This window comes from Ogataea angusta (assembly GCF_019207475.1).
Source record: "Ogataea angusta isolate 61-244 chromosome Unknown 61-244_NODE_6_length_652341_cov_89.526226, whole genome shotgun sequence".
Classification (NCBI taxonomy): domain Eukaryota; kingdom Fungi; phylum Ascomycota; class Pichiomycetes; order Pichiales; family Pichiaceae; genus Ogataea; species Ogataea angusta.
The window spans coordinates 427,219-443,717 of NW_025065220.1; the positions used below are offsets into that span (position 1 = coordinate 427,219).

The 16,499-nt window shown below is 46.7% G+C and overlaps 10 protein-coding genes across 10 annotated transcripts; 3 read left to right on the top strand and 7 right to left on the bottom strand.

Moving 5' to 3' along the window:
- Window positions 1-111: 111 nt before the first annotated feature.
- On the top strand, window positions 112-2,973 carry KL928_003279 (uncharacterized protein; the record flags this gene model as incomplete). The annotated part of the gene is made up of 1 exon (XM_043203848.1): window positions 112-2,973. One exon carries the CDS (start codon window positions 112-114, stop codon window positions 2,971-2,973), a length of 2,862 nt encoding a protein of 953 aa, XP_043059532.1.
- Window positions 2,974-2,990: 17 nt separating this feature from the next.
- On the bottom strand, window positions 2,991-4,295 carry KL928_003280 (uncharacterized protein; the record flags this gene model as incomplete). Its single annotated transcript, XM_043203850.1, has 1 exon — window positions 2,991-4,295. The coding sequence occupies one exon, from the start codon at window positions 4,293-4,295 to the stop codon at window positions 2,991-2,993; it is 1,305 nt and encodes a 434-aa protein (XP_043059533.1).
- Window positions 4,296-4,815: 520 nt separating this feature from the next.
- On the bottom strand, window positions 4,816-5,964 carry KL928_003281 (uncharacterized protein; the record flags this gene model as incomplete). The annotated part of the gene is made up of 1 exon (XM_043203851.1): window positions 4,816-5,964. One exon carries the CDS (start codon window positions 5,962-5,964, stop codon window positions 4,816-4,818), a length of 1,149 nt encoding a protein of 382 aa, XP_043059534.1.
- Window positions 5,965-6,007: 43 nt separating this feature from the next.
- KL928_003282 (uncharacterized protein) lies at window positions 6,008-6,521 on the top strand (the record flags this gene model as incomplete). The annotated part of the gene is made up of 2 exons (XM_043203852.1): window positions 6,008-6,424; window positions 6,498-6,521. 2 exons carry the CDS (start codon window positions 6,008-6,010, stop codon window positions 6,519-6,521), a joined length of 441 nt encoding a protein of 146 aa, XP_043059535.1.
- A 366-nt stretch (window positions 6,522-6,887) lies between these two features.
- On the bottom strand, window positions 6,888-7,526 carry KL928_003283 (uncharacterized protein; the record flags this gene model as incomplete). The annotated part of the gene is made up of 2 exons (XM_043203853.1): window positions 6,888-7,427; window positions 7,503-7,526. The coding sequence occupies 2 exons, from the start codon at window positions 7,524-7,526 to the stop codon at window positions 6,888-6,890; spliced, it is 564 nt and encodes a 187-aa protein (XP_043059536.1).
- A 55-nt stretch (window positions 7,527-7,581) lies between these two features.
- On the bottom strand, window positions 7,582-8,832 carry KL928_003284 (uncharacterized protein; the record flags this gene model as incomplete). Its single annotated transcript, XM_043203854.1, has 1 exon — window positions 7,582-8,832. One exon carries the CDS (start codon window positions 8,830-8,832, stop codon window positions 7,582-7,584), a length of 1,251 nt encoding a protein of 416 aa, XP_043059537.1.
- Window positions 8,833-8,876: 44 nt separating this feature from the next.
- KL928_003285 (uncharacterized protein) lies at window positions 8,877-11,606 on the bottom strand (the record flags this gene model as incomplete). The annotated part of the gene is made up of 1 exon (XM_043203855.1): window positions 8,877-11,606. The coding sequence occupies one exon, from the start codon at window positions 11,604-11,606 to the stop codon at window positions 8,877-8,879; it is 2,730 nt and encodes a 909-aa protein (XP_043059538.1).
- A 242-nt stretch (window positions 11,607-11,848) lies between these two features.
- KL928_003286 (uncharacterized protein) lies at window positions 11,849-13,426 on the top strand (the record flags this gene model as incomplete). The annotated part of the gene is made up of 1 exon (XM_043203856.1): window positions 11,849-13,426. The coding sequence occupies one exon, from the start codon at window positions 11,849-11,851 to the stop codon at window positions 13,424-13,426; it is 1,578 nt and encodes a 525-aa protein (XP_043059539.1).
- Window positions 13,427-13,506: 80 nt separating this feature from the next.
- KL928_003287 (uncharacterized protein) lies at window positions 13,507-14,823 on the bottom strand (the record flags this gene model as incomplete). Its single annotated transcript, XM_043203857.1, has 1 exon — window positions 13,507-14,823. The coding sequence occupies one exon, from the start codon at window positions 14,821-14,823 to the stop codon at window positions 13,507-13,509; it is 1,317 nt and encodes a 438-aa protein (XP_043059540.1).
- Window positions 14,824-15,261: 438 nt separating this feature from the next.
- Window positions 15,262-16,455, bottom strand: KL928_003288 (uncharacterized protein; the record flags this gene model as incomplete). Its single annotated transcript, XM_043203858.1, has 1 exon — window positions 15,262-16,455. The coding sequence occupies one exon, from the start codon at window positions 16,453-16,455 to the stop codon at window positions 15,262-15,264; it is 1,194 nt and encodes a 397-aa protein (XP_043059541.1).
- Window positions 16,456-16,499: the final 44 nt, after the last annotated feature.

The following is a 16,499-nucleotide window of genomic DNA, read 5'->3' on the forward strand; positions in this document are numbered from 1 at the left end:
TACTTCTGGTGCTCAAACGTTCCCTAAAGACAGACTAATTACAACCAACAGCGAAGAGGTGGATTCGGTGTGTTCTGACACGTTCTATTGAGCCCTTGAGGTACAACATCTATGTTACAAGACCAAACGCAAAAACAGCCGCACCCTCGACAGTTGTCCAAAAACCCATCGCTGACGCTTGTCACAGGGCAATCTCAAGCGCACGGACCGCCCCCGCCGGTTTTTGCTCCCCCATACGCGTCCTACACCCACCAACTCCCCAATGGCGCCCAAATCATCAACGTTCCGATGACTCAGCAGGTGCCCATGTCGCCCACCACGCCCTTCGACGTGAACTACGCAAAGGGAATGCTACCGAGACAGCTTTTAGTGAGCTCTCCGTTTATCCAGTCGCCCATGGCCCACAGTCAGGCACCTCCTCAGTCAGCGTATGGGGAACGTGGACCCGCAAGAAATCCCCAGTCCAGCACCCCTGCTGAAAACAACGCGCACCACCAAACTCCCCACAGAACAGGGTTTCGCCGAACCTCATTTTCGAAGCAGCTCAAGTCCAAGCTGACACAGGTCGCGAGAGCTCCAAAAACAACAGAGTCATCGGAATCGTCTGAACAGGAACACGACGAGTTCGAAACGCGCTCGCTGAGGTTTATTAACCTAAGGCCGGACATCGGGCTCAGCGATTTTCTGGATCTCATTGAGTACGGCCCCATAGAAAATTGCTCTTTCGAGCTGACGCCTCACTCCAACAACAACAAAGCAATCATCCTCTCGTTTGTGAAAAATGAAACCGCATTCAAGTGCTACTCCAAGCTCAGAACCATACTGGACGAGCTCCGCAGTGTGCTGGAGTCTCCTGAAATGGAGCTGCTTCCAGCGAAAAACGTGCCCTTGCTGCCTGTGGTCCAATGGGCCATAGAGAACGACGGCGCGACCAGGGCAGTGTGTCTGAGCAACATCCCTTCGGGGCTTCCATTGAGGCTAGTTTGTCAAGAGCTCGAAGTGATGGGCCCTATAGAGCACATCAAGTACATTCCGAACAAAAACGCGGCTTTCGTTCACTTCACATCAATCTCCACGGCAATCAAGTGCGTTGAACAGCTATCCTTGAGCGAATCCATCCTCTCCACAGCCAAGGTTTTCTATAGTAAAGAAAAGAATGCCACCGCTCCCCAATCCAACGGAACAGCCAATATTGAGTACGACTGTGAGGACAATCAATACTCCGATTTTTACTCCACTCCCTCGACGTCGTTCTCGTCTCCCCAGAATGCCAGTGCCGCACTCCACAAGCCTTCTAGTCGCCAGGCTACTGAAAACACGGTTTATGGCGCTCACTACGTACAGTCGATGCCCACGCCCGTTCTCCGTTCATCATACCCGCCACAAGGAGACTTCGTCGACTCATACAACGGCATGGTGTATTCTCAACAGTCGCTGCCGGATCTGACTGATCTGACGCTTTACAGCAACGGCTCTGTCACTAATTTTTCGCTTCCTGCCGGCGACTCTGCTGAAGCTTCGTCGATACAATCCAACACACACTTCAGACAATCCAACTTCGGAAACCGAACTATTTATCTCGGCAATATTCACCCAAAAACTACTGCAGAGGAGATATGCAACACCGTCAGAGGAGGCCTACTGGAATCTATAAAGTTGATACCCGACAGACATATCTGCTTTCTAACCTTTATAGACTCCGGCTGTGCCGCGCAATTCTTTGCTACCGGCACGAAAGAGAAAGTGATGATTCACGGCAGAAGGGTCAAGGTAGATTGGGGAAAACACCCGGGGCCCGTGAGTTCGCGTGTGCTGGAAGCCATCGAAAAGCATTCAGCTTCAAGAAATCTTTACATTGGGACAGAACCTGTTTCTGAAGAAACACAGGAAGAAGACCGCCCGAAAATACCCGACATGGACACTCTTCGACGCGATTTCTCGATATTTGGAGAGATCGAGCAGATCAACTTCTTCAGGGATGGACAATGTGCATTTGTGAACTTCCTCAACATCGTCTCCTCGATTAATGCTGTTGAGGATTTCAACGGTGAAGGGCGCGATGCTGTACACGCATGTTTTGAAAACAGATACAAACCTTTCAAAATTGCTTACGGGAAGGATCGATGTGCCAATCCTCCAAAGTCTAAGAAAAACAGGAATAGGAATAGGAAGAAGGACCGCAATGACTCTAGAGAGAGTTTCAGAGAATCATCTGAAGAGGTATCCGCTACAGATGATGAAACATTACGCAAAGTTCCTGCATTGAAAAGTATAGGCATATCCTCCAAGATGTATGAGGAAAAACATGCCATTGTATCTCCTGTGATTGAAGAGACTCTTAACGAAGCTGGCGAGACTATGGATGACTCGAGTTCTCATTCCAATGATTCGAATGTTGAAATCATTACCAGCAAGGCTGAAGCGCTAAAGCTCTCGGAGGAAACGCTCAAACTCAACAACTCGCTGCCGGAATGCGCCATTTCCAACTCCTCATCTGAAAGCATTCCAAAAGCCGCCCCAAAGTCCTCGCGGAAGTCCAACTCATCCGCAAACAGATATCGTGTTCACAACAACTTTTCCAGGTCGTCGTCCAATAATTCAATCAATTACTTCAACCACTCAGACCACTATCCTCCACAACCGCCAGTCCAATACCACCCCTTCTACCAGCAACCATCGCCAATGTATCAACAGCAGTACGCCTTTTCGTACCCGCGACCTCCCAGTGCAGGTCCAGCAAGACATAACTCCTCCAGCTCCCGCAAAACGTTGTATCACGAGCCTACTTCACCCGCTGCACAGCAATTTGTGTATTTGCAGCAGCCGGCCAGGTCGCAACAACAAGTATACTATAACTACCCGGAGTACTATAGTTATCATCCTCAAGCGAGCTTCTATATGGAAGGCCGCGACGATGACTCGGAGCTGGGTCCACGGGACGAGTCTTACAACGAGGAATCCGCTCAGTATTAATAATAGACTCTAATGGATCACGACATTAAATATGTATTTACAGAGTTCAAGGTAGCCCGGCTAGGGTTGACCTCTTTGTCTAAGGCAATGAGCTCTATGAGGTGCTTTCTGATCACAGACTTGTCAATATGTTGAGTCTCAGCGGATAGCAGGCACAAAATCACACCGACAGAAAGATCGCATCCGGTTCCGCATAGAACCAGTATACTCTTCTTTGCGATGTAGGCAGGCACTATTACCTTCATAACGGCCGGTAACTTGTTTCGTAGCTCTTTTCCTGATTTCTTTGAGCCAGAAGTCAGGGGTAAATGTAAAAGTATTGGCTTTTCGTTCTTCTCACGTGACACAATTTTCACCTTTTCGTCCAACACCACAACGAGATCGTAATCCGGCAACGACTGAATGCACTGTGTTGTGAGCTTTGCTTTGAACAGTCTGGGTCTTACTTCGAGAAGGTTTGAGAATACTTGCGACGAACTGGCTTGTTTCGATCTGATGGACAGGATAAACTCCTTGAGCTCCTCGTCGGTTCGCTCTCTATCACTGAAATAGTCCAAATGACTCCACAGAAGCTTTGGTGTCAATCCGTTCGACCAGAGTTCATGGTCGTCTGCGGCGCCCTGAACATACAGGAAAGTGTCCATGGATAGAGTACCATCCTGGCACTGAAAACTGGCTGTCACTAGGTAAATGGGAATGTAAGGTAGTTGGTCGGAACTCTGCGATTCCAAAGGAAGCTTGGAGCGAGGAGTAATCCAGACAGGTTTCAAAGGCTTGTCGAAAAGCCTCTTAAGCTGCTGTTGGCTGATGATGTCCAATCGTCGTGCTTTTTCAACTAGCAGTGGCAGCTTCTCGCATATACGCAAATGTTCCGAGCGTGCAATAGATTTGAGAGGTGTAGAAAGCTCTGCGTTACTAGATCCGTCTCTTATTGCGTTCAATACGGCACACCAAATAGGGATTGTTTTGCTCAAAGAGTCTGGGATTTTCTTGCCCCGTCTGGTAGAATCTATAATCAGTACACCTTTATGTTGTGCTATCAATGGTAGGATGTGAAAATTCAATCGTCGTGTGCTAAAATCCCAGTTATTGATATGACCGTCTGTCGACTTGAAGTAGCACGTCTCGACTAGCTTCTCTGGAGGGACGTACCATGATCCACATCTTTCGTTCGCTACCACTGGGAAACGATACACGTTTGCAACCTTTATTACAAACTGCGAGTCATATAGAATGGACTGGATGCGGTTTCTGGTGGAACGATACTCTTTTCGCAGTTCCTTGTTTATCAGGTTCAATTCTCTATTGATATCTAAATTCATGCAATCAAAAAAATAATTCTGAATAATCTATCATGTCTATAAAATACATAAAAGGCAACCTATTCAAGTTAGCCTCTGTTCCTACCAGCGAGCCAGTCTTTCTTGCCCACGCTTGCAATTGCCTCGGTGTATGGGGCGGGGGAATTGCAGCCGAGTTCAAACGTCAATTCGCCTCCACTTACAAAGTGTACAATCAGCACTGTCTCCAATATCAGGCCGAGCCAGAAAATCTGCTGGGTACTGCATTAGTTATTCCTGTGGGCCACCACGACAAGGGATTTGTGCCTGGAACAGGAGAAAAGCTTTCTGTTGTCTGCTTGTTTACAAGCACAATGGGTCAAGAGTCGTCTGAGGAAATTGCTGAATACACGAGGCTGGCTTTGAATGACCTGAAACGCCAACTGGATGAAACCAATCAGAAGTATACACTGGCCATGCCCAAAATCAATGCTGGAATTTTTGGTGTTCCGTGGAGCCTGACAGAACAGGCCATAAAACAAGCAGGAGTCGACTGCATCGTCTATGAGTTATGATTGCTTAAATAATGCTGAAATAAATTATCGCTTGCAGTGTACGAAAAGCCTTTGAAATGGTCAGGCTCATCTAGCGTGGCGGGAATGCTGATTGGTTGAGTTTCAGACATTGTGAATGTCTGGCTCGTAAACATGGCATTAAAGTTCTCGGCTTTCTCAGGATCTGTAATAGTTGGAATTATGGGGGCAGGAACTTTCCTGTCGCAAAGATCTTGCCATTTAAAGTAGCGGAAAAACCGATGATTTGTGAACTTGGGCCATTCCAAGTCTACATCAAGCCTTTTTTGCGGATTCTTGTTGAGAAGTTTGGCCAGAAGGTCTTTGGCATCCGAGGTAAGATAAAACGGATATTTGGGTTTCTGTCTCAGGATCCGGTCAATAATGGTCTTGTGATTATTTCCAGTAAATGGGGGTGAACCGGTAAGTAGGTCAAACATCACACAGCCCAGTGACCACCAGTCTGTCTTTACTCCGTACTCGTCTCCTCTCACAACCTCCGGAGAGCAGTACTCTGGAGTCCCAATGATTGAATTGCACCAATTCTCTGAGCTTTTGTCAAGCGGCTGCTTTGCTAACCCAAAATCGGTCAACACCAAGTAGCCGTCTTTATCCAATAGACAGTTTTCAGGTTTCAAATCCCTATAAACGGCCCCCATCTCATGAAGATGTCTAAGAGCCAGAGCCATCTGTGCCACATAGAACGATGCACTTTTCTCATCGAGAAATCTGCGCTGAGCTAAGTGCTGGAAAAGCTCTCCTCCAGGGATGTATTCCAAAATCAAGTACAATTTTTGATCGTCATGAAGAGCATAGAACAGTTTGACGATGTTTTGGTGTGACGAGATGGAAGCGAGAATCGTTCTTTCTGAAAATGTGCGTTCGTAAGTCTTCGAGTTCACCATGATTGAGGCTTTTTTCAGCTCCTTTTGCGCGAATAGACGGCCTGTGTGTCTATTTTTCACTAGAAGAACTTTGCCATATGCTCCCTGGCCCAAGACCTTCAAAGGAGTGAAATCAGAAACCGAAACCTTAGTGTTTACATTGTCATTTATTTCAGGCACTTCTAAGCAAACACTGTCTATTTCAGAGCCGACAGACATCCGGCGCAAAACGCTCGAACGTCGTCTGGAGCTCATGATTTATTTTATTTAGCTTTTTTTTTTGGGATAAATCTGAAACATGTACGATTATTCAGACATCATCGTCGAGGAGCCTCTCGAGCCCTCTCCGCTGTGCCAGATACTTTACTCCGATGAATTCAGACAGCTCATTGGCATAGCTAAAGCTCTGATGCGCAACAACGAGCATTCGGAGAGGGCTTTGGAGATCACCGAAAGGGTGATTGAGAAGGTGGCTGCACATTATACGATCTGGTCGTACAGACTTTCAATCGTCAAGGGCCTTGAAAATTATTCCCTTGCCAAGGAGCTTGAATGGTGTGGGCAGATTGCTCTGCATAATCCCAAGAACTACCAAATCTGGCATTATCGATCGCTAATTATTGAGCTAATACTAAAGCGTAATGGCGATTTCGATTTGAAGCAGGAGTACCCAATCCTAGAGCAGATGCTGGATCAGGACTCAAAGAATTACCATGTATGGTCTTACCGCAGATGGCTTGTGGAAAGATTCGGTTTGTTCAGAGATACGAACGAGCTCAAATATACAGAGAAAATGTTGGAAGAAGACGTAAGAAATAATTCCGCATGGAATCATCGATTTTTTGTGCTCTTGGGCGATAGAAAGTCACTCACGAGTGACGATATCCAGACAGAAATTGAGTACGTTACATCTAAAATTGATATTGCACCTACCAACCCGTCATCGTGGAATTATCTGAAGGGAATATACACCCAGCTAGATATGGATGTCACCAACTTGCAACCACTCGCAACAAAATACTCTAATCTCAATTCGATTCACTCACAATACGCATTCGAGCTGCTTGCGGAAATTTTCGAAAGGCAAAAGCTGTTTGACCAGGCAGCCGGTATTTATGCCTTGTTGGAGGAAAAGGATAGTATAAGAAGGAGATACTGGAGATGGAGAAGCAGCCGTCTCAATTTCTAAGCGCGCGGAGTCTTTCAGATAATTTGTCTTCTTCATTAGGGGCCTCTGTGGTTGGAAGCGAGGGCGTCGCATCCACGACGGTGTCACCAATCTTGTGCTTCAACTCCAGTCCTGCCTCATCTGCGATTTGGCTCATCAACTGATCCACCTGATCCTGTGGCTGGCTCACAGCATTCATGTCGTTAGACACAGTTTCGTAGTAGTTTGTACTACTTTCCAGGTCCTCAAACTGTTCTTCGAATTTGTCCATAACCATTGTAATCTTCTCTAAATTCATGGTCTCCATTGCTTTGTCCATGCCTCTTACGACATGTGCCATATTGTTCGTAACGGATCTCATGGTAACAGCAGTTTGAATTCGCGAAGCAACAGCGTCTATGCGCGAGGCTAGTCTCAGCAGGTTCAAACGCTCCTGGCCTTTGCGAATAGCATTTTGAGCATATATCTGAGCAATGTCGTTATTTCCCTGTATCAGAGCTTTCTTGACTTTATTCTTCTCTGCTTGCTCTTCTTTGCCGGTCTTGATGGACTGTCTGGTCAGCTGCTTTGCAGTGAATTTCAGCTGAAAAAGCGATTCTGGTTGTTAGCAGGACTGTTCGGCAACACACTTACTCTCTAATCCTGACATCAGTCTTGACCTTTAATTTGATGCTTTTATTTTTTCTTTTGCCTTTATCTACAAATTACACAGCCTTGTCTTGTCCCTTCAACTCGATTTTGGCTACCGTCTCGTCGAAGTTCGGAGTATTCCGGAACTCCACGCGTCCATTTTTGACCGTGGCATAGCTCAGATAGTCTTCGGAGGATTTGGGTGGCTGGGAAAAGCCACCCGTCTTAATATACTTCTCCACACTTGAGACTGAGCTTCGGTTTCCAATTATAAATCGATCATCGCCCGTGTTGGACTGAATCAGCAAGATGCGAGGGCCTCTAACATTGATATAGCTTCCATTACCAATAATGGTATCAAATAGGGATTGCTGTTTATGGTGGAGGTAATCCCAACCCCACGAGATGAACTCTTTGACCTTAAAGAAGAAGCTCTCCTCTTGAGGCTTGTCAATCATTTTGACATCTTTTTCAGGTTGCTGCAGGTGCTTATTTAAAGTCTGAGAGACAAAATAACCATCCTCCAAGTCTTGTGTTTGAGCTATGGAGGCCGCAAACAAGTTGTCCTTTTTCACAAGAATCTCTTCATCTTCATCCAGATTCAGCTTGAATATGGAGCCATCCCCAACAAGGGAGACATATCCACGTCCCGCGACGTGCTTGTATCCAGATGATAATCTTCCCGCAAGACCAGGGGTGGAATTCTTGGGAAGACCAAATTTTCGCACCCCCGCTCTTGACACGGATCTAGGGAGCTTTCGACTGGTGATCGTCAAAGAATTACCAGCGTATGCTTGAACAGAGTCAGGATTAAAGAGAGCCCAGTCAACAGACCCATCAAGTGACAAAATACAGAAGGTCTTGGAAGTTTTTGATTTGCGAACTATCGAGGTGCTGTCGTAAGCCGATACCAACAGTGTCAAAGGAACGGTAGAAATTAATTTTTGATAGACAGATGTGTGCCCACCATAGGCAAATCGTTTTAATGGCTCTTGGACTTCTAATCTAGACTGAACAAAATCTTTCATGCTAGCTTTCGTCTCTGTGGCCGTAAATAGTGCCATCAATGACCCACGCTTCACATGGACCGGCACAGAAGGTGGAACAGTAAGAGAAAGGGTGGATTGAGCTTGTCCTATCGTATCAAATACAGCCTCGCTAGACAATTGGTAGTTACCTGAGGAAAGCTCGGAGATATTGTCGGAAACCGGCGAATTGTCAGGCTGCTTCTTATCTATAACAACGTTGGAGACCTGGAGGATCGAAATATCACGCTTCAGTTGTCCACGTAACAGTCTTTTGGCAAGCGCGTGTTTTCTCACCATTTGTTTCTCTCCAATCATCATTCAAAAAGCTGAATTATTTTGATTTAGTCGAGGTGGGAGGAGTGGCCGACACCAATTCTGTAGTTTTTAGGATTAACTAACACTCCTTCCTTGAAGGACTCAAATACAAAAGAGGCATCAACAATGTGATGAGTCCTCTCTCCAGAGTCCTTTGGTGCAGCCAACTGCTTCTCCAGTTCTCTGACTTTAGCCTCTTGGGAGTCTATTGTCACGATATATCCAGCGTCTCTCCAATCGTCAGTAATCTCCCCTCCTCCAGCTACTACCAGACTCCTGTACATCTTGTACCTATTTTCGTTTCTCCATAGTAAGTAGAAGCGCACACCATGGAAAACGAGAAGGTGCATTAGTTCACTGGTTTCTGGCCTGTCATCCTGAATCAGATCTATACCTTTCTCGTAGTTTCTTTCAACGAGTTCTGTAAAACTCTGCACGGTGAAATCAACACACAGGCTATCACCATACCTATCAACATTGCGCTTGGAATGTTGCCAAAGCTCTGGGGCTGCAGTAGTGATATGCGAGGGCTCCAAATTGACTAGACGATTCATTAGGATACAATCATCGCACCATTTCGCCTTAAAAATATTATAGGTTTGTTGGAGCTCCAGGATGTCCATTGTGATCTTGTCCGCCAATATGATCAATTTTTGTTCAGGACTCAGTATCGTATTGGGATTTCTTACCACAGTTCCCCCATGACTTTGTAGAATTTGAGCCAACTCGCTTATCGTGCAAAGTTTACCTTTGAACATGCAATCCGTCATGATGCAAAACACGTAATTCTCAAATAATCGATTGGAAGGATCCACGTTGCTTATGTAGCCTCGATTGATTCGCTGAATGATGTCGTCCTTTTTGGTGCTAGCCAGTTTTCTTTTTTTGGCCAGAGTGTGACTAGCCTCATAATCACGTTCTAGTTTGGAATTTTGGTACGTTTCCAACGTATCTGCCGTCTCCCACGTTTTGTCTTCTCTGATCTTGGTACAATAGGCGGCATACAATGTGGACCCTGTTGCATAGTTGTTTTCCGCTTGCACGCTGATTGAACTCGACTTGACTTCAATCACCACAGATTCTTTTGGGTCAATCCACATCGAAGGTGTCTTCTTTCCAAATTTAACATTTGCTGGTTGTTCCTTACCCCAATGATGCCACTTCCCAGCCGTCATCTGCTGTATTTTGCGATAGTCATCAACAGAGAATCCGTTGGAGACTCCACAGAGAGTTGTAAAGCTATTGCTAGTTTCAGAGTCGCGTAATGCACATATGTAAGTAGTCTTTGCTGCTGGTATCTGTCCAACGATGACAAGATCAAGGTTTTCACCGAACTCATGCAGATATTCGGGCTTAATCTTGATCCAGGTCTCTGTGGTGTAGTTTCCGATCTCGTATCTTGAATTTGGATCTTTTAACACCAAGCCTTCGAGATCTTTACGTATAGCTGATTTCAGACTATTCTCAATATCTTGCCCCGTACTTTTAGTCTCATACGGAACGACCTCGACACGGTGGCGAACAGTCTTGATAACTCTCTCTAAAGCTTTTTTCCGATCCACCAACTTGTAGTCCTCTAAGGAACATCCATTCAAGTGTAGAATATCAAAAACCATATACATTGGGCGGGGGTCATCTTTTTTCTGGGAGTTGAGATCTTTGAGAGCTGTCGGTTTGAGAGTAGAGAAAGGAAGAGTCATATTCTTCACAGGATCATAACTGACCATCTCTCCATCAAGAATACAGTTTTGCACACCGTCAATTATAGCGTCTTTCAAAAATGGCGAGATGCATCCTATTGAGCTTGGATCAGATGATCTACCATAAATAGAGGTGTAGTCGATAGCGTTTCTGCTGAAAAACCTGTATTCATATCCATTTTGAGTTTTTTCGACGTGTAATTGAATCCTTTCGCCATTGTACTTTTCTTCGATGAGAAATTGCCCTGAAAATTTCTGTGCTACCAAATCGTAATCGAGATGAATCCGTTTTGCTCTCTGAGGAGTGAAAGGATACATCGGTCTTGAATGCTTTTCCTTAGATTCAAGCCTTATTCTGGGGTCTGTGAGGCCCCAAAATACAAACTTCAGATCGTGGGTGAGATCGAAAACATCTAGTGAGTCTGGATGCCAACAGTACATGAAGAGTTTGTCGCGGCGAATAGGGTTGATTTTCAGAACAATTCTAAAGAAAAATCGAAGCTCCATATTGTTCATCTTGTCCAGGATCTCCTCGAAAACTTTTGACTTGCTATTGGTATCAGAATCAGCCAGTTCGTGCAGCTTATCAAGATAGGCGTTCACATCATCAACGGTCAATTGTCCTGTCAACTTGTCAATGCGACGTTTACTGATAATGTTGCTGAGCAAGTCTGCAAACTTAAGGGAAGACTGAAGCTTGTTAAATCCTATTTTCTTCCAGCCAACAATCTTCTTATAATCTTCATTTTCCTTCGAAATTCGCATGATCCGACAGATTATAAAGCCCAGTCTTGTCTCTTTTGTCATATAGACCCTGGTTTTGTCTTTGGCCGCTAAGACGAGACGTGCAACAGGATAGATGTCTTTCCCCACCACTGTCCTGTATTTGCGAAGAAATTTCTCGATAGTGACTCTCGATTGATACTTCGCAAGGTGCCCTTGTCCCGGATCATTTAGAGGCACAAATAGCTCATTGACTAGATCCAAAAACTTGGGAGAGGGTCCGTGGTTTTGGGGCCTCTCAAGAGGACCAAGTGGATCAAAGAGACCGCTCATGGAATATCAGAACATCAAAGTCTAGAAGATGACTAAAGATATTGCCATTTCCATTTAAGGTGCTGATCAAAAAAATATTGCCCCCTTACACCATTATTTGTAGCATCTAAATTATAAACGTCTTCTAGCGAACAACGCATTTTACAAGGGCTCGTTTAGTTTATTTGTTATCACAAATTGCCCTGTACAATTTGGACAACCTCATTTGATTTCAGTTCATATCGCTTAGGAAACAGCTCAAGATGGCTTCTCCAAACCCGCTTGCATTTGAAGCCGCCACAGCAGCCCACGAGGTGGCAGCTAGTTACGTGACCCAGCATAAACCGCGCAAAAACGACAACATAAACTTCGCCAATTTCAATCAGGACTTCTCGTGCGTGTCAGTAGGATACGCCAACGGCTATAAAATCTACAATTGCGAGCCCTTTGGACAGTGTTACTCCAAATCTGACGGTAGTATTGGAATAGTGGAGATGCTTTTCAGTTCCTCCTTGCTCGCGATAGTAGGAATGGGCGAACAACACTCGCTCTCTCCCCGAAGACTGAAGATCATTAACACCAAAAGGCAAACAACGATCTGCGAACTGACATTTCCCGGGGCCATTTTAGCCGTGAAGCTCAACCGTGAACGTCTGGTGGTCTTGCTCGAAGAAACCATCTACATCTACGATATCAACAGTATGCGCTTACTCCACACCATTGAGACGCCGCCCAACCCGAACGGCCTGATTGCATTATCTCCTTCGAGCGACAACAATTATCTTGCTTATCCATCTCCGCAGAAACTGGCACCTAACCCGCAGACAGATATGGCTTCACATTCGAACGGCCAAACGGTGAGGAACGGAGACGTGATCATTTTCGATGCCAAGACTCTGCAGCCAACAAGCGTCATTGAGGCACACAGAACATCCTTAGCGGCAATGGCCCTGAGCAAAGACGGCTTACTCCTTGCCACAGCGAGCGACAAGGGCACCATTATAAGGGTGTTTTCTGTGGCCACGGGTATCAAACTGTATCAATTTCGAAGAGGAACGTATCCAACAAAAATATACTCGCTGGCTTTCAGTCCTGACAATAGATTTGTGATTGCAAGTTCAGCTACAGAAACCGTTCATATTTTCCGTCTAGGCGAGGAAGAGGCTGCCAATACAATTAAGTCAGCAAACAAAAAGGCCAGACTTACAAAGGCCCAGGCTCCGAATCCTCTGGAGACTTCGCCAGATATATATCCACACAACCAGCACACGAGTTCCGACGAGGACGAGGAGCTGAATGAAGACGAGGAAGATTTGGACGGAGACGAAGACGACGACCTTGAAGACGATGCACACGTGCCAGTGTCGCTACAGCGTGGGAGATCGTCGTCTTCTGCCGGCTCTTTCCACAGCTCGGAGTCGATCACCGACAAACTGAAGGAGCCCCTTGTGGACAATTCTCGAAAATCCGTTGCTCGAATGCTGCGTCGCACGTCCCAGAGCCTAGGTCGGAAGGCTGCGGAGAAGATGGGCACGTACCTGCCTCCAAAGTTCTCGTCTATACTGGAACCGAACCGGCATTTTGCGTCGCTGAAAGTGCCTGCTTCCAAGGAGACCAAGACCGTTGTTGGAGTTGGGGGCAAGATCTGGGACGACTTGATTCCCAGCGTGTACCTGAAAGATGATGCCAGCTCTATTCCTGAGACGTCCGAAGACTTGGTGAACAAGAAACTGGTGCACATCATGGTGATCACTAGCGAGGGGTTCTTCTATAAGTTTGGGCTCGACCCGGAGAGAGGAGGCGACTGCGTCCTTCTCCACCAGCAGAGTCTCTTTGGCTAGATTGACAAACCACGGTGATAATACAATCTATACTAGATACCAGGCTAGATACGGCAAAAATGAAATAAGTACACACACAATTATTTTTCATCAGACCCCTGGCCTGAGGGTGCCCCAGGGTATTGGTACCCTGTTTGGTATTGGGACTGCGGCGCGGCGACGGATGATGATTGCGGCTGTTGCTGGCCATAGTAGCCATTGTAGTAGTAGTTGGATCCTGGTTGTTGGGAGGTAGTTGCGTAAGAGTAGCCAGACTGGTTAGCGGAAAGCCCAGAAGCGGCAGAGGACGCTGCTGGTCCCGATGAAACTGACGGCTTGGACGACAGCGATAGTTGTCCGACTTGGCTGGTTGGCGTGCCCTGTTGGATCACTTTCTCTATGTCCTTGACAAACAGCGGATAGAGCAGGTCGATGATTCCTTCTCTCTCGGCCATGGCCAGGGCTCTGTCGAACGGAATCCACACCCCTTTCAAGTGCATCGAACCGATCTTGACGACGTGTCTAGTCTTCTCCGACTTGAGAATCCCGTCTCTCCTTCCTCTGGTCATCTTGGCGACGTTCAGCAGTTTGGTGCCGTTTATCATGCTGTTATCAGCCCGGCGGACAACACTGACACCGTTGGCTTCGACCTGGTAGCACAAGGTTTTTTCGTCTTCCCACATAGTGGTTGTGATTTTCGGACGGATGCCCGGAGGCTGGATCTGGCCCACAGAAGGACTCACGGGCGGATAGTTCACAGAACTGTTCCTGGAGTGAGAAGACGCGCCGGAAGTCACACTAGGCTTGGGTGACGGATTAACTCCGGTACTTGGAGGAGGCGGCAGACTGGTGGACGTGGACCCCGGTCGCGGATACGCACCGTACAGCGGGTACGACGAGGAAGGGTAGTTTCTGTAGGAAGAGGCATAGCCAGCCTGTTGAGCCGTGCCCGTGGCCTGGGGTTGTGTCTGGTAACCTTGCTGTGGGTAGTAGCTCGAGTAGGACGTGGAAGAGTATGGCTGCATGTACTGCTGGGCCTGCTGCGTCTGCTGGTGACCAGGCTGGTGGTAGTCATTCTCCTGTGGGTGGTGGGAGTAGGAGAACTGTGTCGTTGGATACAATGGCAAGCCGTACTGTTGTTGTGCTGCAGCGGACGGAGTCGACTGGGGCTGAGAATATGCCGAGTTGGCCACTGAGTAGTCGTACGGCCTGGTGGACTGGGATTGGGGCTGGCCGTATCCGGAGTACTGGGAGTACTGGTAATGGGGGACCGAGTACTGGGAGTACTGGGATGGCACTGTTTGGGGTGTATTGTTTGAGGAGGAAATGGACGGAATGACGTTTGAATGTTGTGGCCCTGTAGACGACTGGTTGTTCGTCGGGGTGGAGGAGGGATTATTGTGAGATTCAGAGGACATGGGGCTTGACTCAATCTTTAGAAGGATTGTTTTTACCTTTACTATTTTATTTTTCCTGCTGAAAGAATTAATCTAAGTATGCGTATGCACTTGATGGCTTTACTCTCTGCATGCAGACGTATGTAGGATTATGTGGGCAGCGGGTTGAAGTGCGCGTTATAAAGTGCAAAGCTGTATGTTTTTGATAGGTGATGCTGTAAAGAAGCTGTGCGGATGTGGTCCCAGTTGCGCTCTGGCGCCCTGGCTCTTTGGCCATGTCGGCCCATTCGATGGCAAACACGCCAACTTTGGTACCGTACACGACTCGTTTCTGATTGCTCAGACGCGAGGAAAAACACCGACTTTGGTGCGAGGAGTATTCTGTTTTCCCAGGATCCTCATGTTCCCCACCGGAATGCTTTTTCAGTACTAAGGTGCAAGGTGTCTTGCATTTTTGCTCTATATTTTTTCAAAGTACAAATATAGTAGACCGTAGTGGAACTTGAGGTCGTAGAAGATCTTGTCCACTCTTTTGTAGCCCGGAATGGTGGCGCTTTTCAAAGACGCCACCCCTTCATTTTTATTGCCGTCCTGCTCCTCAACGTAGACCACACAGAACTTGCCCGGACGCAAGATCTGCACCACCTCTTTGAGCAGCTCGCATCTGGCTTTACCTGGATAATTGGTTTCGAACGATGCATATGACCAGCCGGATTCAGGGGTAATGTGGAGAGTATAATAGTAATTATTATCCAGAATGCTGTTAGACGAGAATCCGCATGGGGTAAATGCATACGCATCATGTTTAATGTGCGCATAACCACTGAAGATCTTATCCAGTCCGCTACGGGACATCATTTTTTGACCAAGCAAATGCCCGTAATCCTGAGTGACAGGGTCCATTTCGGGGCACTCATTCTGGTGCTTCGACAGCTGGAACATGTCGCTGGACACAGGGTCCAGCTCTGTCATCAGCAGCTCAAACGTTTCGTCATTGGAGGCACCGGAACCATTGCTGATGCATGGAGAAAGAGGATATCCTATCTCCTTCCTGTCCTTTGGCAAGGAGCTGCTGTCATCAGCCTCCCCGTTCAAGTAGAGATACCAATGGTCTTTGGACAGATCGCCGACAATGTAAGATTTCGCTTTTGAGGCTGAAAAATACTTGCTCAGCCACTTCAGCTCATTGTTCCAGTTGCGGTGGATCTCATTTTGTTTGTGCGGGAACATGAAGCTTCTTCTCGAGTAGAAGATTTTGTAGATGGACTTGAAATTATCATGGATATATCCGCAGTATTCCACCACCATTTCCAAAAGTTTGGAAAGGCAGAACAGGGTGGTGGTAGTTCCGCAAGTTTTCAAAATCATTTTATGAGGAAAAACAAACAAGGATGACTCGGACAACAGATACGCATCCATGTCCTTGGTTGCTATCTTGGACAGGATCTTGCAATTGACCAGATCCAGCATTTCTTCGACTCCTTCCAAAGGAAGATCCCGAAGCGTTCCGTTGCGGAACACCGATCCAACGGATGTCTCAGTCTCGCAAAACCATATCTCAAGCAGCTTCTCTGGACCCTCGAAGGCATTGGTCGAGTCCAAAGAAACGGAAAGGTCGTGGTTGATGAACTCGGAATAAATTGATGGCGCCATGGTGTTAAATTGAATTGAAACCCAAACAATGAATATACTAGGTC